This window comes from Pelecanus crispus, chromosome 15 (genome assembly GCF_030463565.1).
Source record: "Pelecanus crispus isolate bPelCri1 chromosome 15, bPelCri1.pri, whole genome shotgun sequence".
NCBI classification, from domain to species: Eukaryota; Metazoa; Chordata; class Aves; order Pelecaniformes; family Pelecanidae; genus Pelecanus; species Pelecanus crispus.
This window is the reverse complement of record NC_134657.1, coordinates 844107-868309: the sequence shown is the minus strand read 5'-3', so window position 1 is coordinate 868309 and position 24203 is coordinate 844107. Positions and strand designations below refer to the sequence as shown.

At 44.0% G+C, this 24203-nt stretch overlaps 1 protein-coding gene and 1 non-coding gene across 2 annotated transcripts; one reads left to right on the top strand and one right to left on the bottom strand.

The window, feature by feature from the left end:
• Positions 1 to 4372: 4372 nt before the first annotated feature.
• Positions 4373 to 23029, top strand: LACTBL1 (lactamase beta like 1). The gene is given in 7 exon segments (XM_075721702.1): positions 4373 to 4417; positions 7661 to 7805; positions 9319 to 9428; positions 13279 to 13436; positions 15099 to 15346; positions 20138 to 20243; positions 22051 to 23029. Coding segments are annotated over 7 exon segments (1791 nt in total).
• Positions 14339 to 14413, bottom strand: TRNAN-GUU (transfer RNA asparagine (anticodon GUU)). Its single transcript has one exon. It is a non-coding gene; the product is annotated as a tRNA-Asn (tRNA).
• Positions 23030 to 24203: the final 1174 nt, after the last annotated feature.

Here is a 24203-nt window from a genome sequence, read left to right as displayed (position 1 = left end):
TGCCTGGATACAGGAACATGCAGCCAGAGCCCATTTGGCACTCTGCTCTATCTTTTGACTTTCAAAGCTCACTTCAACCATACATAACTATCAAGAAAATGAACCAGCTGGTAATGGGACACAAAGGCTGACAATGATGCCCAGTAGGAGACGAAGGACACCCAGTGGGACAACAGAGTCCCTGTCTGAGCTCTGCAATGTGGGACTGCGGAAGGTTGACAATCCCCCTTCACCCCCATGCTGGTTCAAAAGCTGGCGTTGAGAGGAGGGTGATTAGAGCCGCCAATTGCTTTTCTTGCTGCAGCTTCCCCTTTGTCACTGCTAAAAGACTGACAGCCCAATAACAAGATGATAGTGCAGCTGAGCCCATGTCCCTGAAACATGCTCACTGCTCTCCCGGGCAGACCGAAAGTGCCTGGACCATTCATTCAAGAGCCTGTTTCTAATTCCTTTCTCTTTAAGCTACTCATACATCAGGACTTGATTAATCCACTCAGGCCGTTTCATTTGAGATTGTGCAAGGATTTGGGGTAAAATTTCACCCAGACAACTTTGGTTGGTTTTGAATCATCAGGTACATAGAGCAGGAAAAAAGGCATTCCCACAGTGGGATAGGGTCTGTTCAAGCCCAAGCTTCTGTGTGCTGCCATACTTCAGAGAGACATGATTATTCACTGCTTAGTCACTGGGCCTGTTTACTTTGTAGATAGAAGAATAGCTCAGACATGCTTTTTCTCCCAGTCTAGGAGCCAGCACACCTCTGAGCACAAAAATTCACATCAGTTCCTGCTAGCTAGCAAAACCAAACCTTGACAAGTTCTCTGTATAGGGATCTGCTCTGAACGAGTGGCCTGGGCAGCAGCTGGGACCTCCCTGAAGACCCATGGCAGGAAAATGGCAGGAATACCCTGCAAGGCAGAGATCTTGCAGAACACTACTAGGAAAAATTCATATGGGACCACTTTTCCTTATGCACGTGTGGTGATTTAGCCTTGGCTAACAGCAAAACTCCCACCCAGCTGCCCACTCATTCTCCTCCCTCAGTATGAAAGGGGGAGAAAAATAGGAAAAAAACAGGAGTGAGAAAGCTTGTGGGTTGAGGTAAAGACAAGGAAGTCACTTACCAATTTCTGTTGCAGGCAAAACAGACACAATTTGGGGAAAAGTAACTTCATTTATTGCCAATTAAAATACAATGTAATTACAAATTCGGGTAGTTGGAAACAAAAAGGCAAACATTAAACCAACACCTTCCTTACCCCCACTTTCCCAGACCCAATTTCACTCCTTCACTCCAGACTCCCCTACGCACCTCCCCACCCAAAAGTGGTGCAGGGGGGTTTGGGGGCAGGGGGTCAAGATCAGTACAAAGTGGTTTCCCTCTGCCGCTCCTTCCTCCTCACCTTTCCTGTACTCCAGCATGGGATCCCCACAGGCTACAGTCCTTCAGGAAAATCTACAGTGTGGGTCCTTCGTGGGCTGTGTTTTCTTCAGGAATATCCATTTGCCCTGGAGTGGTTCCCCCATGGACTGCTGTGTGAATATCTGCTCCTGCATGGTCCCTTACACAGGCTGCAGGGAGTATCTGCTCTGCTACGAGTCCTCCATGGACTGCAGAGAATATCTGCACCACCATGGAGCACCTCCTTCTCCAACCTTGCCGTTCCTCTTTTGTTTCTCACTTCGTTACTTCCTCCTCCCTCCATCTGGTGTTTTCTGCCCTTTCTTAAGTATGTTTTCACAGAGGCATCACCAGCTTCACTGATGAGCTCAGCTTTGGCCTGTGGTGGGCCTGTTATGGAGCAGACTGGAACCAGCACAAGGCAGCCCCTGACCTCTCCCCAGAGGCCACGTCTGCAACCCCCACTACCAAATCCTTTCTGTGTATACCCCATACAGTGTGGCAAGCTATATCCCCCAAATTCAGCTAGGGAATTGGGGATGGAAGAGGAACTCAGGAAGGAGGAGAAGATTGATATTTTGGAAGAACGAAATGCGTGGGGTGCCCAGCAGGATACTGCAGGTGGGAAGGGGTTGTGTGGGGGGTGATAGCTCATGCTACTGATTTTCAATGTCTCCGCATTAGCGCCATTAGTGCCAATGACAAAGATTGTTTCTGGGCAGGGCTGGCCAACTAATTCAGCTGCAAAGAGCCTGCCACACATTCTGGTTCACTGCTCCACGAACAGCCTGCCTCATGCTAAGTACCTGTGATTGCAGTGGTGCATGGCTGGCTCCAAATGAGCTGGAAACTGAGAGGGATGCAGCCAGACTGTCTGCCAGGGTGGTCCGGGACACATGCAGGTCTTTATACTGATCTGCAGCTGAGGGGGTAAGGAAGCCTAAAAAGCACTCAGGCAGCTGTCTGTTTTGGTCATTCCCTACCCTTCTGGGCTCCTGGGTGCTTCCAGGTCAAAGCTGTTTCACAGATTGACCTTTGCAGCCTGGGGCTGTGTTGGTTTGCTGTAACTGGTGTTATGAAACAGAAAATCTTTCTTGTGCGGTATATGTTTGATTGGGTAGCAGAGAGGACAACTGCTCTTTACCTTCCTGTTTGTGGCTCTCCAGGTCAGAGGGATGCTCTGAGAGAGCAGCCCAGGAGGGATAGATTGCCCTGGAAACCTGCTCAGGATAGAACAGGCATGACCTCTTCTTACCCCCTTTCTGCCACGTTTTGAGGTTTCTCTAAGATGGGACTTCTCTGAGCCAGTGGAAGGCCATTCAGTTGCAAGGAGGGACTGAAAAACATGAAAGTGAAACTTACAAAACACTGCTGAGCCAGGAAAGACTGAGACTCCATATGGTTGTGGGTACGAAGGTCCTTTTGGGGGGGAAAGCACAAAGCCAATGGCTCTCAGAGAGAACATCAAGAAATATGGGGATAAGGAGTGAATTGCTGCAAATCACACTGAGTTGGAAACTGAAAATCCCCAATTTTTGTAATGATCTCTGCAAAAATGGAGTGAAAATGAAGAAGGAATGGGATGACAATGTGTAATATGTAAAGAGCATGAGTTACCCACATGTGCAAGTCTTCTCTTTGGCTTTGAGGGAAGATCACTGCACAGACTGTGAAGGAAAGCCTGGGAAGGTTGGTAGCAGAGACAGAAGGAAATAGGAGTTCCCAGAAATGAGGATCAACAAGAATTTGCGGAGCTTGATCTATTCTAATTAGTAAGGAGGTCATCTGCAGTGCTGTTTACAAAAATTTGGGCTCAATGCTGGGGCACAGGCATATGGCTGCATAGTCTCCACTTGAGTATTTTGAGCACTGTCATAGCCTAGGCCACTACTGGAGATACTGAAATGAAGAGATGGTATTGAAGAGAATACCCTTACCTGTGAACATCTGAAGAAGGCAATAGAGTGGCAGGACCCCTGAGGTGCATAATCCCCCTGGATTTGGTGGATGACTGGGGCCATGACCATGCCCTCCTCTTTGAAGAGCTTTTATAATGTACTGTATGTGGCAGTGGCATTTCAGTATTAACATTTCCATCTCACAATGTGTTATGGACGCCCTTCTCCCCAGCTCCCCATTTTCCACTCTGCTGTATTGTTTGAGCCATCAAATCACCAGCAATACTCCCTTTTGGCTGCATTTGTGGACAGATGCTGAGGAGGGGTGAGACATGGCCGATTAATCTGTGCTCAGAGAGGCTGACTGTTGGGATTAGTGCTTCAGATGCTCTTAACATCTGCAGCTACAGGACAGCCCCAAATTCATGAGCACTGGAAGCCAGAGGGTAACAGCAAGGCTGGTAAGAGCTTTTAGGGGGAGGAGGGGTTGCCTATTGAATTGCCGCTGCCAGGTAGCAGGGCAAGAGGGAGATTTTATGGGAGAGGTGGCAGCGATGCCATTATCTTTGCACTTCCAAATCTGTTGTACGGTTTCTTGGCTGTGTCTGTGATTCCCAAGAGTAAGGAGGGTGTTGTTGGCTGTGCAGAGGGAGCAAGGCTGAGAAGCCAGGGAGAGGGCTGGAAGGACCCTGCAGAGCAGGTACAATGGAAATGTGTCAGTCCTGAAAGTCTCAAAGCTCCAGTTCCTTATGCTTGGGAGGTAGCATGAGGATGGCTGTGGGCCCTGGCAAGTCCCAGAGCTTGGGTCCAGCCCTTACACTAAACACAAGGTGCTGCAAAACCAGAGATAGAGAGAGGGAAGGTGTTACTGGGGACTTATGTGGTTACTGTGATTTATCTTCCTATACAAAACCAGTCCCTCCCTGCTGGTCTGCTTATCTGAGTTGGGCTTTGTTACTCTGGGCTTGCCTCCTTCATCTGACTCCCTTTTTTTTTCCTACACTAACTTTTTGTTTCTCTTCATCACAGGCTTTTATGAGCCTTTTGTTTGTGGAGACAGGCAGCACAGGGGATGAGAAGAGACTTCTGAGCAGCCATGGATGGGTTACAGCTGCGAGTAAGGTTCACCTCATGCAAATCACAACCTTCCACCATCCTTCAGAGTCCCCAGCAGCTAAAGGGAAAGAAAATACCAGTTGCATCTATGTCTAGTGAGCCTGTTAGCTGGGAATGACTCCCTTGTCTATCACTGCAGGGGAACTCCAGGAGGCTGTTCAGGATTAAGCGCAGGGAGTGCCTCAGTTCCTGGCTTAAGCTCCCCCACCTTCCCTTCCTGCAAACAGCCCATGCTGCTCCCCCCCCCCCCCCCAGGTCCTCCCAGGGATGGCAGCTGGAGGCATGCAGGGGCTGTCCATGTCATGAATTAATCTCCTCCTGTTCAGATGTCAGGAGGAGATGAAACTGCTATAAATAGATTGTGAAGCCCTCATGGTTTCAACTGTGATTTACACACATGGCAGAGAAGCATTAGGAAGAATTAACATTCAATCGCTCAGGCACTTTCCTGAGAGCAAATGCCATTCTGTCCCTGACACTTAATCTCCTTGCCAAGGGGGGGTCAGCAGCACTTTCTGGAGCATCTGAATGGGTCAAATGGACAGGGAAACCCAGAGCAGGACTGTTGGGGAGCTGAAAATGGCCACTTCAGCCGGAGTGACTGAGCAGCACCTGCCCATGATAAGCAGCTGCATTTAGGAGCATGGCAATGCACTCTGCTCCCACCTTTCTGGGGCTGAGATCAGACAGAGTGGTTTTGTTATGGTACGCACATGCTGAGACACCTGACAACAACCTCTGAGACTGAGACGGCTTCTGGCTATGGTATGTGCAGGGGACTGGGGCTCTTCCTTGCTCTCCCACACTGGTGTTAAGATGTGCCTCTGACTGAGCAGCTCTCAGGGTCTGTGGTAGTCTGCCTAGATGAGCATGGTGGGGCAGGACAGTGTACCTATGTGGTCTATGTGTAATACCCATTTCTTCCCCCTACCTCTTAGGGGAAAATATGTGGCATACAACTAACCTACCCATGGAAAGCTGTGTGCGCTTGTGTCTGCATGTGTTTGCATTCAGTTGCTTGTGTCTAAGTGTTCGGTAGCCTCCCCCCCCCACCTTGCTGTGTTTATGCTGTTAGGAGTGACTGTCACTGAGCAATGTACATGAGATGGAGAAAACAGCTGAAAGGGAGGTGAGACCAGACAAGTTCTGGAGTGGAAAGTGTGAGGAATCTGTTTGTAGGTACCTATCCATCTGTTTAACAGTCTCCCAGATACAGGGAAAGAGTGGTATTTTTCCTGAAAGGTAGCTTAGAGGTTAGAGCATCTCCTCAGGGTGATGAATATTCCTCACACTTTTGCATATTTGGTGCCCCATCAATAAAAGAGAGATCCATGTCTCTAGTTTCATAGCATTGCCACGGTTTCATTGCATTGCCACTAGATTGTGGATCAGAGAATGAAAGAGACATTCAGGGTACGTATCATCCACAAGTGGTAAAGGGGAGTTTGGACTAAAGGTTGACAGTTCAGTGTTGGTATCTTTGGGTCCTCAGTTAACGGTCCAGGGATTCTGGAGTTCCTGAGATGAGGCATATACCAGAAAATCTTTTCCTTTCACCCTGCTCTTAGCGACCCAGGAATCAGGGTTTCTCATTGAGGCAAGGAAAGAGGCAGAAAAATGGTCAGAGGAACTGCAGGTTGGTGGGAGAGTCACCTTATTATGATGGGACTAAATCCAAGAAAGTCACCCCATGACTACTCCAGGGCAAAGAGGGCCCTATCCTACTCCTTGCTGCAGGAAAACAGCATCTCATTGCAGCTCTAGACAACATCCTTCAGCATAAGCTGAAGCCTGCCAGCATGGGGGTGAGTAAAGAGATCTCAATACACAGGCTTCTCCTTGTGTGGATATGATCTCCTGCCTATTAAGGCACTGTATGAAGTTGGTATGTCTAAACCAAGCTGGTTTTGATGTCAAAATGGCATTCCCCTACTTAGGAACACGTCACTTAGTCTGATAGCTGGAATATGTACTGCATGTGTGGTCTGACACACTCACGTCTGAGTGGGTCTGCAGCCACCTATATGGTCTTAAGCCATCCGTGAAGTCTTAATTGTGTTACGGAAGAACCTGAAGTAAGCTGCCTTCAGAAATTTACGTGGAAATGCCTGAACAGGCTAAAGGGCTTCAGAAATAATTGTGACATTTCTGTTATTGTACAGAAAGTGGAATTGCAACCTGGAGTTTCAGCAGGAGCTAGATTCCCCAGCTGGGTCCTTACAGAGCCACAAAGCCATGTACAAGTCTGGAAGTGGCTGTTCAGATTCCCTTGTTGTGAGGACAAGGCTCAGTTGACTTGCAGAAGCTTTTGCATGAAATATCCTGTATCTCAAAAAAGAATAAAAGGGACGTGTGGAAGTCTAAAGGGAGTATTTTAGTCTGTCTATCCTACAAGTGCATCCAGACAACCTGAAACAGCTTTGGAATGTGGACCATATTGGATGCAAATGGCAGGCCATATGTTTTACAACATTAATTGCCAAACTTTCAAAAGCACCCTGTTGATCTCCTACAGTCAGTGAAAGAGTACAGCTCGTGCTTAGGCACCTAATCATTTGTCATCTGTTCCTTGTCTTTCTTCAACATTTGTATGGTAGTATCACCAACCTGGATGGTCTCCAGTGTTGTGAGAGCTGCACAAGCCCAAAATATTAGCCAGTTTTCCAAAACATGGCATCTGTAAATGCCAAGCTTACAGATTGTACATGATATAATGGGAATTACAGCCACAAAATAGAAGAATGAGGGCAGTACATCATGAAAAATTCCATCATTCATCTATAAAAGCTGGATCTACTCAGATGATCTGGCTGATGGCTGCCATGAACAGATGCTGGACTCTGGAAAAAAGGGGTTGGAAAGATATCCAGGAATAAGTCATGATGGTTGAGAAGGGAGGAAATGAGAGCTGTAACAGAATCCTGCCAGCCTGGGATGATGAGATTCACCTACAGGGAGGGGAAAAGGCAAAGGAGTGGGTGGTTTTCTTCTACAAGAACCAACAAGGCCAACAAGGTAAGGAGAGTAAAGTCTTGCAAACCTCATTGGAAGACAAGAAGTCGTCTATAGTTCCAGTTATTTCAATGTGGTCTGGTATGCCCAGCTCTGGTGCTGTGACAGTACTGGTGTTAATCCATGTCCCTATAGTAGCTTTATTCTCTGATGTAATGTGCCTCTTTCACCTAGCTGATATGCATGAGAGGCAGTTTTTCTCTCTCTGAGATCATATCTTTTCCTCTTACAGCAGGCATCCAGCAGCCGGAACCTCCTCAAGCTCACTGTTATGGAGGTGAAGTGGATTCATATCTTGATCATCTTCTTCTTCCTGTATTCTATTGCAATGACAGGCTGCTTTCTGTGGCAGTACAGCCTCCCCAAGGTGGAGCCCAGTGAGTAGTCATCTTTAAGCTTGGCCGTTGTTTGGCATGGTTGGACTTGATGATCTTAAAGGTCTTTTCCAACCTAAATGATTCTATGATTCTATGAAATTTGTGAGACCAATAAACACCTTTCTCCCCATGTGGACATTTTCCCCAAAGAGCATTTCCCCAAACAGCACGCAAATTTACCTCCTCCTAACAGGTGCAAGGACACAGAGGAGATGAACATTGCATTGATGGAGTACATTATAACTCTGCTGGTGTTCAGAGAAGCTCCATTACTTCTGGCGCTAACCTAGGTTAATTGATATACCAATGAGACATTTTATTTTACATTCTCTATCTTTTTCTTTAGCATCCTGTTGTAAAAGTCACTCCAGTTTAGAATGGGGTTTGTTTTATACCTTACTTGTTTTATACCTTGCTTCAGCTTATGGGTTTGCTTCCTTTCCTATTCCCCTAATCTTGGATCTTTGAACTGGCTCACGGCCCTGTTTCACACTAGAATTCTCTTATGTTGATTATAGAAAGCTCAACAGATAGACTCAACGCACTGTATGTGCAAGGATGAAATATATACAGTGTAACTGATCAGTGTTTTAAGTAGCCCAAAGGTGGCATAAAATCTACAGTGCCAGAGGTACTTCATAGACCAATGTCTGAAAAGGTTTCAGACTCTACGTTTTTATCACAGACTATCAGAAGCTGCCTGCAAGCTCTTGTGTATCCATACCCATTCATCTCAAAGTTTTCACAGTGCTATTTCTCTTCTCATCTGTATTTCTAATGCTTCATGCTCAGATGGTAAGCGAAAAGATAAATAAGCATTTTGTTTACAGCTTACAGAGCAGAGCAGCTGTGTTCATGAACACCTTGGGATCAACGGGGTAAATAGTGCCTCCGATAAGAGAGTTCCCATCTCTTACTGGGTTTAAAGATCTTTGCTTGCCACAAAAATTTAAGATATATTTCTGGCATATGCAGTATACAGCTAATTCAGAAGACAGCTAGACACCTAGACATACTAGGTATGCAGCCTGTCAACTGTTGTTACAGTGTTAGATTTCTGGTGGCACTCACAATTCACTTCTACATCCACTTTCTGAAGTTACAATATGCATGGGACAACTCTGTCCTCCTGAACCCAAACTCAGACTTTCCCCTAGACATGGGCAGGGCATTTTCATGGGGTCTAAACCCACTGTCAGGTACCCTACAGAGTCTTTTGTAGTCCCAGTTCCTTACTCTTACAGGTTGCAGAGTCAGTTGAAGCCTATTGCAGCTCCTGTCCATCCTATGTGCTATACCATGTTAGAATAAGCAATAACAGAGCACAGTGCCCTCCTCAAGTCCTGTTTTATGTGAGGTAGAAACAATTCAAGATTGTCTCTTTGCCTATGCAGAAGTGTCCTTCAGTCTTGGACAACACAAGCAAGAAAGCTAATGCTGACTGCCTGAAGAGGTTAAAGCTTGTTAGTGTGTCTATTGAAGTCACGTATGCTCTCTTTGAAACGTTTTCCAGGCCCATCTGTGATGGAAGTGAGATCAGAAGCTGTGCAGATGTGCCCCCGTTATCCTGACCCGGTACCGCTGGACCACCCAATCCCCATTCTGAAGGACGCTTTGGAGAAGGTCTGTGAGGAGAAGGGAACAGAGGGAGACAGAATTCATGACTGCTTTTCTGAAGGTGTAAAGGGGAAGGGGGTGGGAAATCAAGGAGGTGGAGAACATGTGAATCTAGAAATGGGTATATAAAAGTCCTTCACTAAATATACAGAACAGGGCAAGCTGTGATGAAGAAATATTGCTTCTCCATTAGAAGGTCTGGTGAACATGCATCAGCACAAAATGATGGCTCTTGGCATCTTGTCTACTATTAGGCAGCCCTCATGTCCTGGAAAGTAGATGACTCGTGTAACTCGTTCTTATTAATCAGTAACAACCAATTCCTTATTTTATTGCTTTGCTGGCTTTCCCCATGCCACTATTTAAAAATTAAAAAGCTACTTGTAGGTAACTTCAAGGAGGGGAATGGAGGGGGAGGGGAAGGGGAAGAGGAAGGGGACCTGCATCTGAATGAAAGACAGACCTGTTTTTTCCTAGTATGATATACTGTCTCTGAAATTTTAGCACTGTTTGAAATTCTGGTAGGCTCTACTTGCAATGAGAAAATACGGCAGTGTTGCCTTGACTGTATGGAACATAAGGACAGCCTTGCTCTGACAGGACACTCCTGATTTGGTAGACCCCTATCATATAATATGCCCTCTGTTGTGGTTTAACCCCAGTCGGCAACTAAGCACCACACAGCCACTCTTTCACCGCTGGGATGGGGGAGAGAATCAGGAAAAAAAGTAAAACCTGTGGGTTGAGACAAAGGCAGTTTAATAGGACAGCAGAGAAAGAGAAAACAACAACAACAACAACAACAATAATAATAATAATAAAAGAATATACAAAAAAAGTGATGCACAATGCAATTGCTCACCACCCACTGACCAATGCACAGCCAGTCCCTGAGCAGCAATCGCTGCCCCCAGGCCAACTGCCCCCAGTTTCTATACTGAGCATGACATCATATGGTATGGAATAGCCCTTTGGGCAGTTTGGGTCAGCTGTCCTCGCTGTGCCCCCTCCCAGCTTCTTGTGCACCTGGAAGAGCACGGGAAGCTGAAAAATCCTTGAGTAGTGTAAGCACCATTTAGCAACAACTAAAACATCAGTGTGTTATCAGCATTATTCTCATCCTAAATCCATAACACAGCACTATGCCAGCTACTAGGAAGAAAATTAACTCTACTCCAGCCAAAACCAGGACACCCTTTCATTTGTCTCTTTCTCATGAGTAGCCTAATTGGTCATAACAGAAGCTGTCCCACAGCTCTGATCATTATTTTTACCCTTTTCTGACTCTAGCATACTGTTGTGGAGATGCGGGAAATCAGTACTGTATACAGTATTCAAGGTGCAAGTGGATCAGGGATTTATACAGTGACAAAATGGTGTTTTCTGTTTTATTTTATGTTACTTCTCTAATAATCCTTCATCTTTGATTTACCTTTTTTTCTGCCATAGGGCACTGAGCAAATGTTTACACAGGGGCATCCATCATAGCCCCAAGGTCTTGTTTCTGAGTGCTAATGACCAGCTCACTCCCCATCTGTGTGTATGTGTTGTGAAGTGAGGATTGTGTTCCTGCATGCACACGGCTTTATCTACACTGAATTTCAATTGCTATCACTTCACATTCACTTTTATGAATTATCTGTCACTGTCTCTGGGGTTACTGTAGAGAGGTAGTTTATTATTCAATTAGGATTAGTCAGAGAGGTGGGGGAATGTGCAGAACATTGAGTGTCCATCAGAGAGTCATCTAACCTCCCTTCTTTGTGCTCCTCAGAAATGAAGTATCCAAGCACTTCTTTGAAGTAGGCTGATGAAACTATTCCTATTTTGCAGATGGAATAAGCACAGAGAACCTGAACAGTAGATTGTCGTGGTTTAGCCCCAGCCAGCAGCTAAGCACCACACAGCCGCTTGCTCACTCCCCCTGCCAGGGTGGGTTGGGGGAGAGATTCGGAGGAGTAAGAGTGAGAAACACTCCTGGGTTGAGATAAGAACAGTTTAATAATCGAAATAAAGTAAAATAGTAATGATATTAATAATAATATAACAACAACCAACAACAACAATAATAATAATAATAATATTAATAATAATATACAAAGCAAGTGATGCACAATGCAGTTGCTCACCACCTGCTGACCGACACCCAGACAGTTCCCAAGCAGCGATCGCTCTCCCCCGGCCAACTCCCCCCAGCTTATATACTGAGCATGACGTCATATGGTATGGAATTGCCCTTTGGTCAGTTTGCATCAACTATTCTGGCTGTGTCCCCTCCCAGTTTTCTTGTGCACCTGGCAGAGCATGGGAAGCTGAAAAGTCCTTGACTAGCATAAGCAGTACTTAGCAACAACTAAAACATCAGTGTGTTATCAACATTATTCTCATACTATATTCAAAACACAGCATAATGTCCACTGCTAGGAAGAAAATTAACTCTATCCCAGCCAAAACCAGGACATAGATGCATAGGAAGACATAGGTATTTGAAGCTTAGGCACCAGCACCTCAAAAGCGTATCTTCAGATGCCCTTATGTTCTGTCTAAGTCTGTGGACACTTGAACCCACACTAAAGATCTTGCACTACCTGAGACAAACTACCATCCTGTGCCAGGCCAGGGACCCTGGAACTGGGACTCTGGACAGTACCAGATGCGATTATATTGCATACAGGGGAGAACTTTTTCCTATCCCACAGCAGCTTGAAACAGGAGCGTGACAATTGCTCATGCACGAGGCTTAAGAAAACATTTCTCTTCTAAGGGTAAATACTTTTGCTTATCAGAAAGGCCTACATTTTCCTCAGAAGAGTCTTGCTAGTGGACAAATCCAAATGCTGAGTATTAGATTCAATGATACTCAAGTCTAGAAGAGCATCACGTATTTCTGTCAACTTTCTGCAGGTCCAGGCAGGTCTACATGCCAGACTCTGAGAAAACTCTAAGGAGGACTATGCCTCCTGACATGAGACCAGTCTGTTCTCTGGAGGTTCTTGATGTACCTAACTTATTAGATGGGCCACTGGCGCATGGGGAGGGGAGGGCAAAGAACCACTACCAAAGGACTTGGCACAAGTTGGATGTTTCCACTGCTGGCTGTCAGTGCACCTCACCAGTCCATCCAGTGAAGAGGTGCTGAGGACATGACTCGACTTGGCCTTTCTTGTCTCAGATGCTGGGCTGGCCATTTCTTTGTCTTAACCTTTCTGTGCAAAAGATAACTTAGACATGATAATGACATAGCTTTGAAAAAGTCATAAAAGAGTAAGACCAATGCATTCTGCTTGCAGGAGGTGGGTGGAGCACAGCTCAATGATTAGGTCTACACAAACCTGGCAAAACAGGGAGCAAAGAGCAATCGCAGCCCTCTAGTTGCTCAGTGCTGCTTCTCAGATTGCAGTGTAAACAGGAGTCCAAGTTCTAGCGTGTTTCATGGCATGAAAAGTGTCATGGGATATTTGAAAAGTCTGGATCTTTTTCTCATACATCTTTGAACCTGAAATACTAGTGCAAAGAACAGATGTGCACAGTACAAATCAAAAAGGAAAAAATTACAATTGTTATGTTTTTGCATTTATCATATAAGCATCATAGGTATCACAAGGATGAGCACCACATTCTTTTACATGGTGGACATCTACACTGAAAGAAGGATGCTGGATAATTTAGCATAAGCAATTCAAAGGAACAGTATGGTTAAAATATTTTCTTTTGCCAAAACATATTTGAAAAAAATCACTCTCAAGTGCTTGGAAGTAAGGAGGGCTCATGGTCTGGGTCTTCTACCACCTGCTGCAGACTAGATGCATTATAAGACTCTTCATCTGGAAATCAATAATTTCCCATCATTCTCCAGGTAGATATGATGCTGCGCCAAAAGATTCATAGTTCTGGTCTCCCTGCCATGTCTGCCATTGTTATCTACAATGACACTGTGCTCTGGACAGGCAACTTTGGGAAGAAGAATGGTTCGGACCCCTCCTCAGTGGTGCCCAATGAGTACACTATTTACAGGTGAGACAGCGGTATCACAGGCATGAGAGCTAGAAAAAGAGCAGATATACATATGGAGATCTGATATCTGGGAATAGAGCCACTGTCACAAACTACATCTTCTACTGGCTCAGGTCCATTACAGAAACCTCTTCTGGGTTACACTGAAACTTTGTGAGACAATGTTTCAGCTAGTCCCTAAATTATCGTATGCTTGTGGCTTACTGAGTTGTTTACTTTGGCATTTTTTTTTCTATTTTTAGTTTGATCTGACGATTTTATTTTTTTTTTTAAAAAGACAATTTTAAATTTTGGAATAGCAGTAACCGTCCTGAAGAACCTGAAAACATACTACTCATTACATAGGAATGTCTCCATGCTTTGCGGAAGCCTAGGGCACAAATCTGAGGACTGAGAGCTAACACAGATTTTGTGAACAGCTAGGAGACAGTGCCATAGGGTAAAAAAAAAAGTTCAGTCTAGCAAAAAATGGGATTTGGGAAGAGTACTAAACACATAAAGTAGACCTGTATGCTTATTCATTCTCCCAGGGAAGTGGAAGCCATATTGGCCATTATTTTTTAGATGAAGATAGAATCAAGCTCTTAGTATGTGTTAAAAACCAAAAACAAATACAAAGGAAGTGTTTACTTCCTTTAAAGATCTATTTTCAGTGATTTATAACTGTACCATATATGAAACATATGGGCTGCACTCTAGCTATCAAATGTCCTCAGAATAAACAATTTTAGAAAGTTTCAGCAGCTGTGATTACCTGTTTTTTCCCCTTTGTATCATGGTAAAATCCCTGTGTAGATGACTACATGACCCTTCTTCCAGAATCATAGAATAGTTTGGGTTGGAAAGAACCTTAAGGGTCATCTACTTCCAACCCCCCTACCATGGGCAGGGAAAGGGGAACCCAGCCCTGGGTGGGCTTGAACCACCAACCTTTCAGTTAACAGCCAAACGCACTCACCAATTGTGCCACAGAGACTCCCCTGAAAATTTCTTGCCAGTCAACATAATTTATGGTCAGAACTACAACAGTATCTGACCATCTTCAAACTTCTGACTTTCATTCTTGATTAATGAAAACATTCTTGGCAAATGTTTTTGCTCTAGGTCATCTTGCACCGGTCCAAGAATTTGACCTCTAGCAGCACAATAGAAATGCCCCCAGCGGTCCCTCTTAATCATAGCCCCATTTCCGAAAACCAACAAAATAGAATCGGAGTCCTGTTCCAGAAGACCTTCTGTAAATTTGACTCTTTTCTAGAAGCCACCCAACTATCAGCTCTGAATAGGAAAAGTAAAACTTTATGGCATTTTAACCTTAAAACTCCAATAAACTACTTGCAACTTGTTATGGTATTTACTAAGCAATAATTTGTGAAACATGTCATCTTATGAATACCAAGTGAACAGAAAAAGTGCTGTAGCCTACTGCACTATTGGGGAGATACTGCTGAAGGTTATGTTGCAGTCCATAAAGGCCAGAGTTAAGGATATTAATTCAAGCTTCTTACCTGCATTTTAGCCATTCTTTCTGAAATAGCAAAGGTGTTGCATGTAAAGCTATAGACAGTGATCACAGATGGTGATCTCATGTACTGACCATCTTTCCTCTTGATTCATGGGTTTTCTAATGCTTAATTTCTATAAATGTTTGTTCCTTAACAGAATTGCCAGTGTCTCCAAGATCTTTCCCACCATTATGTTGTACAAGATGTGGGAGGAAGGAAAAGTCATGTCTCTTGATGACCCATTGGAACGATATGCCCAGAACTTTGTTATTAAGAACCCTCTGGGAAGGCTCAAGGAATCAGAACAGAGATACACAGCAGATGAGCTGATTTTTTTGGAAAAAGGCTCAATGCCACTTAAACCATCACCTGTTACCTTGCGTAGAATGGCCAGCCAGCTCTCAGGTGAGACAACACTGCTACCTGCTTGCCCTTTGCCCACCACTATGCCACTTGAAAGAGACCACAGAGATAAGAGACCATATGCCAGGGATAAAAAATGTTGCTGTTGAGGCCATTTCCCAGTATGGACACTGCACCTTTGTACTTCCCTGAGGTCAACAGAACCCTTGGAATCAAGTTGTCAGCAGCTTCATGAAGTGCTAAAAGGAAACTCTTGTCCAGGCCACCAGCTAAGAAAGGGAGTCAAGCTACACTGTGGGCTGGGGAATTGTTTTTCCCATGCAGGTGAACATAGATTTCTTTCAACACAGTAGCATGACCTGAAATCAGGCTCCAATTGCATAGCAGTTTTTTGTAGTCGAGCCCAGACTGCTCTCATTTTTCTGAGATGTAGAGTTAAGGGTTGAAGTGGCACCAAACCTCTTTGCTTTGAACAGATAGACCTTGATCCCTGAGCTAAATTTAGTTGTCTGTGTAGTTCCTGATCTGGGATTCCTGAGCTATTATTAGCTTTGTACTTGCTGGCAGAAGACTATTAATCTGCTGCTACCTTCATAATTGTGTAACTCTTACGTTAAGGTAGAAGGAGCTCACAGGACTCAGGAGAACTTTAACCTTTCTCAGAAATGAAGCTACTAATACTTGACTCAGAGATTCCAGAATTTAATGGCCAAAGAGACTGTGCTGACATCTCATGTGGCATTTTCATTAAACTCTGTTGCATCTGCATTATTCCAGATTGGAATAAATTCCCTAAAATTAGGACCTAAGATCAAAGTAGCATGTAGGCAAATTGCAGTACCTCAGGACAGGGTACAGCATCAACTGAAGCAAGCCAGTACCAAAATAAGGATTCTCCCAAAAGGAATGATGTAACTGAAATCTGGAAACAAACAGACAAACTACCCAAAGTGGCCAGTGGCAGCAGGGGGCAGAAAGAAAGGTGTGTGTAAAACCCTGCCCAGCCCCTCTCCCTGCAGACAAGGTCTTGCTCTAGCCAGCCTGATGATGTCCTCAGGGGCATCAACTGTGCCTGGTCTCCTCTGACTCTCAGCAGCATCTGAAGGTGGTCTGGCTGCTCCTTGCAGGAGCAGTGTGTGCTGGGGCTGCAGCTCCCAGCCCTGCTGCTGTTCCCTATCACCTAGTGAGGTGTGAGGTATGACCTAGAAATACTTAGAATCATAGAATAGAATCATAGAATCATTTAGGTTGGAAAAGACCTTTAAGATCATCCAGTCCAACCATTAACCTAACACTACCAAGTCCACCACTAAACCAGTTAAGGGTAGAGTAATAATTTGATGTTTCCTGGCTTGGTGGCTGGATTATTTTTTAATGAAAGTAAAACTAGGAATCATTAAGGTTGGAAAGGACCTCTAAGACCATCAGTCCAACCATCAACCCAACACCACTGTGCCTACTAATCCATGTCCCAAAGTGCCACATCTAAATGTTTTTTTAACACCTCCAGAGATGGTGACTCCACCACCTCTCTGGGCAGCCTGTTCCGATGCTTGACCACTCTTTCCGTGAAGAAATTTTTCCTAAAATCCAGTCCAAACCTCCCCAGATGCAACTTGAGGCCATTTCCTCTTGTCCTATCGCTAACTACTTGGGAGAAGAGACCAACACCCACCTCACTGCACCCTCCTTTCAGGTAGCTGTAGAGAGCGATAAGGTCTCCCCTCAGCCTCCTCTTCTCCAGACTAAACAATCCCAGTTCCCTCACCCACTGGTGTGTAAATCTCCCCATGATCGAAAAAAAACAAAATTCCACTGATGGCACCAGCCTCTGAGCCACACGTTAATCAGCTGAGCTTTCCTGTTCCTTTCAGTATTCTTCCCTGTAGGAAGCTATGTCAAAAGTGTACCTGGTCGTAGCATAATTGCTTGTAATGTGCCCCCATTCTGTTGCTTCCATCACTGTGCTGGATTTGTGCCCCTGCTTAGCTCCTTTTACGTTCCTGTGTCTTTTTTTTTAGAATGTGGCCCAAATTTCCCACACCACACCAGCAGGACACACCAAGCAGCTTGGACCCTGAGAATTTAGTAGAAGGAGAAGCACAGTTTCAAAATCCTGACTGAAAAATCAAATGAATGTTGAGGTCACATTTTACATTTCCTGTCTGTCAAAAACCAAAAAGGAATAAGTTCTGCTTAGCTTCAAGATCAAAGCCACTGCATGACATATTGTAAAGTGTTTTTCATCTAAATTCTTCCAGTGGAAACTGATCCATAATATATCCTCATTATCTGGACTTTTCTACATTGCATATTACAAAAGTAACTCCCAAGATTTTTCTTCTCAACACTTGATGGGTACATTGTTAGAGGGAAGTTCCAGCTTGTTAAGACTGTGATTTTTTTTTTGTTAAGACTGAGATATATGAATGACAGTATGAGATGCTATTGTAAATTATTAACAGCATGCTTGTCATCCATTAGCAGCTCATGAGGTATAAATCAATGACTGTGGATTTTCTGTTATGCTCACACATTCTCTGGTTTATCATTTCTAGTGAACCTCAAGAGAGACTGCACTGCTGGCATGGTGCTGGGTGAGCTCTCTCAGTGGTGCAACATTTTCTTTGCTGCCATTGTGGCAAGTAGGAAACGAAGGAGACCATTATCTTCTGGAAGATGCTCTGTGCATCTCTTATCTGGTCATTAAGCTGCACAAATAAAGACAGACCAGAAGCAGAAAAAGTGCTCTTGTTCCAGTTGAGATCCCAAGGTCAGGCCAATGTGTTGCTGCTACAAAAGAATAGGGCCTCATTCAGCTTTGCCATGATTAAGCACATGCTCACTGAGCAGACAACTGCAAGTCATTTTTCTGTCATGTACCCTTCCTGATTTTCTCTTAACCTCTAAATCAAAGTCAGCTGTAAACTGCAATGAGGATTTAATTCCAGATGTAATCCAGGTTCTGGACTCGGTGAGCTGTAGATCCTGTGCAAAGGAGCTGTGGCATTTTAAAAAATCCTGGCCAAACATTTTTAATGAATCCATGTTCAGTGTTGTGGAATTAAAAGTGAAAAGAACTTCAGTTTTTCTACATTCAGAAACTCTGAATAAATGTTGCTAAAGCTGAGGGGAAAAAAAAAAAAAAAGCTAAAAATAATTTAGGACAAGCCTGGAATGGTTCAGAGAAGTTCCAGTCTTCTGTAGCAAGGCTTAAAGAACAAAAACTTGTTTAAATGGGCTGTTGCACACCTTTGTAGTCAAGGGAATAAAGTCACATGGAATTACAGATGGCGATTTCCCTAACACCCAATATGCTCTTCTCTTCCAAAATACACTTGGGGATTGTCACAAATGCAGGTCTGTGAATCCTGCTGATTATGTCAATTCACTATGGATGAGTGATTTTACACAGTTTGATTTAGTAAAAGTTGGAATTTACTTGTAGTGAATTGCAGAATTTGATTATAATATTTTCAATAGCACTCAATCATCAATGATTAATAAAGTGATTAGACAAAATTGATCAAAACAGTGACTTAGTTACAGATTCGAAGATGGCAAGGTTCACTCTATTACTACATAGAAGCACATAAAAGAGAATTAAATCACAATGAGTTAAAATGATTCATAAAAGGATTGTGTATATATGGAATCAAGGCAAGGCGGGGGGGGGGGGGGTGCCTCCTGTTGAGTCACGAGGTTTAGACTAGACCCCCTTGCTTTCTAAACTCCTTCTCAGAGAGCAGCCTAGGTGCGGCTAGGTCTAGTCCTAGTCTCAGACTTGGTCAACGGTTTAGGAGAGTAATGCTATAAGAATAATACAGCAATATAAAATTCCTTTTAAAATTAAATCATACATCTACAAAACTACTTAAATTGATTCATGCATGCACACTTACAACTATAAATGCATATATGAAAATAGTATACCTGTTAAAAATTCCCCTTAAGTTTAGTGAAATACGTCTAATACCTTGGCATTTCTCAACGGGCGAGAGTAGAGCCTCGAGGAGTGAAGAATATCAGCAGCGCAGGCTCCATTGTCGATCTCTGGCAATGGAGTTCTGGTTGCAGCAGTCTTTCGGAATCTGCTAGTTTTCGCTGACTCTGAGAGACATTTCGATCAGAGGGAGATGCTGGTGCGGCCCGCGGCGGTCCTGGAGAGCTCAAAGGGCCTCACTTAGGACTGCCGTTTATAGGATTGTGAGATGATTGACTTTAATCACCAGTAAATTTCCATCCGAGCCACAATTCGGGTCGGCTTGTTGCTGGAATTCCAGCAGCGATGATACCACCCTGTTTCAAGGCTGTCCGGGGTAGCTGTTTGTTCTCGTTCCCCTCATCAGCCATAATATGAATCTTGATAAGAACAGAGCCGCTCTCTGCTCCAGCCATGTAGGAGTTTCTGGTACAATTAAGGGGCGCTTAACTGACCAACTCGCTACACAAAAGCTGCGGCCTGGAATTCCTGAGATTGTAAAGCAGCCGAAGTGAAGGGGAAAAACAGAACAGAAAAACAGAGGGGGGGGGGGGGGGATATACCACCACAGGGATACAGTTTTTTAATCATTCACCAAGGTATTTTTACTGAAATGTAGCAACCCAGAGTTGGTGCTGGGGTAGGACTTACATTACCTAGATTCAGCAGTCCATGACTTGAATACTGTGTCCTGCAGTCCAGTATGAACAGGTCCTTGCAGCACAGTTGCTATGTGTATAAAGCACGTGTGCATCATTGTTGTTTTCCATCTTGCTCACTCTTCACCAGACTCAAAGTTTCCTGGACCATGATTTGTCTCAAATTGTTAACTTCTTTTTTCCATGGTACAGGTCTTCCCAGGCGGCTGCGATCTACCAGTCTGCTGTGGAAGGGCAATACACAAGATGCTCTGGCTCTCCTGAAAGATGATGTCTTGGTTGCTGATCCAGGAACCAGGTCAGATATATTCATTTACGAGTTTTGGCCTGGGTTTGTCTTCTCCACTGATATTAGCCCCACCTGCAGCTGCCATGTCCAATGGATAAAATAAAAGACAGCCATTCCTAAAGGGAGCTTCAGCCATCTACCCATACACCTGTCTTAGGCTGGAAAGAGTGACTGTTGGAGGTGCCAGGGGGTTTTTTAATGTGTATAGAGCCTGAGTGAGAAGCTGAGATGAGACAAACTAAACCGCTATAGTTAGGTCTAATGAGCCTTAAATTGTGAAAGATGCAGATTTTCAAAAGTGGAAAGGCATGTTAATTTAATTGGTTTAAATCATGATAGATTTTGCTTAAAATCATGCTATGTCTGTAGTGATTTGCATGTCTCTAAATTATCTATAAGTTCTATTAATGTTTGTTACAATTTATATAGCCTGTTAAAAATCTATTACCTGAGTTGCAAACACTCAAAAATATGAACAGGAGCCAATGGACAGCAGGTGAGGGAAAGGATTCAGACTAACTGGGAAAAACTTTCTAAGTCTGCAGAATTTTTAGGGAATAAAATCACATTCTGAAATAATTTGCCTAGGGTTGCTGAGGATTCACCATGGCTTGAAATCTGCAAACGTAGAAAACTCAATGGCTCGATCATGGCAACCTTGTATTAGTTCTGTCCCATGTCATGTAGGAGGTTACAATATTCCTTAAAGGATTTTAAGTCTTTAATAACATCGTCTTCTTTGGTATTTATATTATGCTCACCATTAAGATACATAAGGACATCCACTCATAGTCTCTCAACCCCTTATTACTTGACATGTTGATAGTTTTAACTCTGTCTCCCTGTTCCTGGACATACTTCACAGCTAACAGATTATTCTTCCTAAAGGAAATTCCCATTCATTGATAAAGAGATTTTAACTTATTTTTCTGGGTATGTTGAAATTCTGGTCCATTTCAGATATAAAATTTTCACCCCAGAATGTATTTATACTTGGGGTAGAAATATATATGTTCATCATGCTTTTATTAAGCTAGATGGTCTGGAAATGGTTGAAATGGTACCAAATTTATGATCCAAATAGGCCTCAGAGAGATATGTGGCTTCAGACAATTAAAAAACAAACAAACAAACAAGGTTGAAAACATCATGAGTTCTGAAAATGTCTTTGAAAAAATTTGCCCATTCATGTCTTCATGTCATTAAACTTCATTCAAGTATGAAGACTTAAATCACTTTATTGGATATTAAAGACTGAGGCACTCAGGTTATTTTAACGGCTCAACATTGCTGGATGCTGCTTTGTAGTCTTTTAAGTGCTTTTTAAGTGCTTTTACTATCTTAAGGTAGCTTAGGTGCTTCAGTGATTATACCATGTTAAATCTCCAAAGAGGTTTACTTGGGATTTTGAGACCTTTAAGGTAAGCACCTGTAACTCTTAACTCTGCTCTTAAAAAGAATGGATATATTCTTTGGTGAAGTTATAAACAATAAGTCAGGATATGCAAATATATAGGGGTTTGCAAGGTTTTTTTTAGTTTTCCATCTCCAGTTCTCTTTCTGTACATAGTGGATAAATAGCTCTGCTGCTTTTCCCATAAGAAATCTCTCTTTCTTGACTGAACAACAAATCAAAGCAACAACATTCAGTTTTTCTCTGTCCCTCCTTCATCTCTCCTCTCTCTTTAGCATGCCATCTGATCAAATGAGAATTTTTCCCTAGAGAAGAGAGACCTAGCCACTGTTTTTGCATAGTCATACATACACTGTGTCACTGAGGTAAGTCTGGTCCAGATATGTTCCTCTTCCTTTTCAGATGCCACTACAGCAATTTGGCCTTCTCACTGATGGCACATGTGCTAGCCGACCATGCAGCTGAGGGGCAGTACCAGCGCTGGATCTTGGAGAACATCCTGGACCGCTTGGGCATGGAGGACACTGGCTTCGACATCACGCCACCGATCCGGTCCCAGATGGCTGTGGGTTTCTACAGCAGCCGGCAGCCGGCCCCTCTCTATGACCTCGGCTGGTACAGGCCTTCTGGCCAGATGTACTCCACAGCTGCCGACCTTGCCAAGCTGGCAATGGTCTTCTTAGGCACCTACCACCGTCGTCTCCTAGAGCCTGACACAGTGAAGACTATGCTGACCCCTCTGTTTAAGTGCTCGACTGAATACTTTGCTAACAAGACTGGCACACCCTGGGAGATTAACGAGCAATTGGGATATGATGTCATTAGGAAGGACGGAGACCTCGATGGTTATTCAGCTACCTTCTCTCTTATTCCCAAGCTCCGCCTGAGCTTCATTGTGCTGATGGCAGGACCCAGGCCTCAGGGCAGGGATATTGTGACTCAGACATATGAGTATCTTATTCCTGCCATGGAGACGGCATTCAGAGAGGCAGAGAAAAGCTTGATTCCTCCTCCAAGTCCAGGCCCTTATGTTGGCTACTATACCTATTCCAACCTGACTTTCTATGAGATCAAAGTTGGACCTGGTGGGGTGCTGGTCATGCAGCAGTTTGGGCCTCACGTGGAAGAGCTGATTCCTGAAACGTACAGGACAATCAAGCTCCGGCACCTGGAAGATCGTGTTTTCCAAGTTGTTTTTGACAAAGAGTTCCCATGTGTTCTGCACCTGGGCTCTGCCTCCATCTCACTGGAGACCCAAAATGGGCAGCTCTTTAACTTTTATCCATTCGATCGCAAGGGTTTGTCTCCTGGCTTTGATGTACCAGGGCTGAACACATACAATGTGGTGCGTGTACTTCGTAAACCTGTATTCTATAGCTAAATGCCCCCTCTACTATTCTAACCATTTCTGGGAGGTGGCTCCAAATCTGTGTCTTACCAGACCCTCCTGTCTGTGTGGCTTTATGAATGCCATGTAAAAGGGAAAGATGGTAGCAAATTACTCTTTCACTCAACAAATATGTCATGTCCCACTTCTAAAATTATTTTCATGGCTTGCGATCCCTAGCAGCGCATAACAGGCCAGCTAGCAACTGGGGGTGACTGCAGAAGAAAGAGGTGGGAATGTGCTGGATGGATGGATGTTGTCTGGAAGCCACGAAAAAAAGCCAGGCACGTAAGTCTCCACACTCATATTGTCTGTTTGAGGATCATTGTGGTGATTGACTGGTATCATCAAAGGGCTGATAATTTCCTGTCTCTCAGAAAATATAGGTTGGAAAAGACCTTTAAGATCATCCAGTCCAACCATTAACCTAACATTACCAAGTCCACACTAAACCAATTAAGGGTAGACTAGACTAAACCATGTCCCAAAGTGCCACGTCTGCCCGTTTTTTGAACACTTCCAGGGATGGTGACTCCACCACCTCTCTGGGCAGCCTGTTCCAATGCTTAACTACCCTTTCTGTGAAGAAATTTTTCCTAACATCCGATCTAAACCTCCCCGGCACAGCTTGAGCCCATTTCCTCTTGTCCTATTGCTAACTACTTGGGAGAAGGGACCAATCTTATTATCTCTTATTCAGTCCAAGGATTTTTCCAGGGATCTTCAGGAGCCCATCTACCATGAACTAGCTTCCTCACCTGGGTTTGCCAAAAGCATTAGGTGCTAGAAAATGACACCAGCCTGATACCAGGCCCTGCTTGTGATACCTGGGAAGTGAGGGTCCATTTCTTTCATGGGTCACAACAAGGAAACTGTGAAGAAAGCCGACAGCAATGTGGGTATGTCTTGGCTCCATGGATTTCTGCAAAAGCGGTTGTCACACAAAGGATATTGTAGCACTTAAGTATCGAAGCTGAAGCTTACTTCTGTGATCAGGGCCATATGAACATATATACTGGTATATTCCAGCTGGACTCAGGTTTGTGACCATCTCAGTATATAGGCAAGTGTGTGAGTGTGGCATTTAAGTACAGGAGTGCATGGCAATCTTTATGTGTGTTTTGGGCAGGGTGTCCATATGGATACATACCCTTTGTGTTTATGCAGG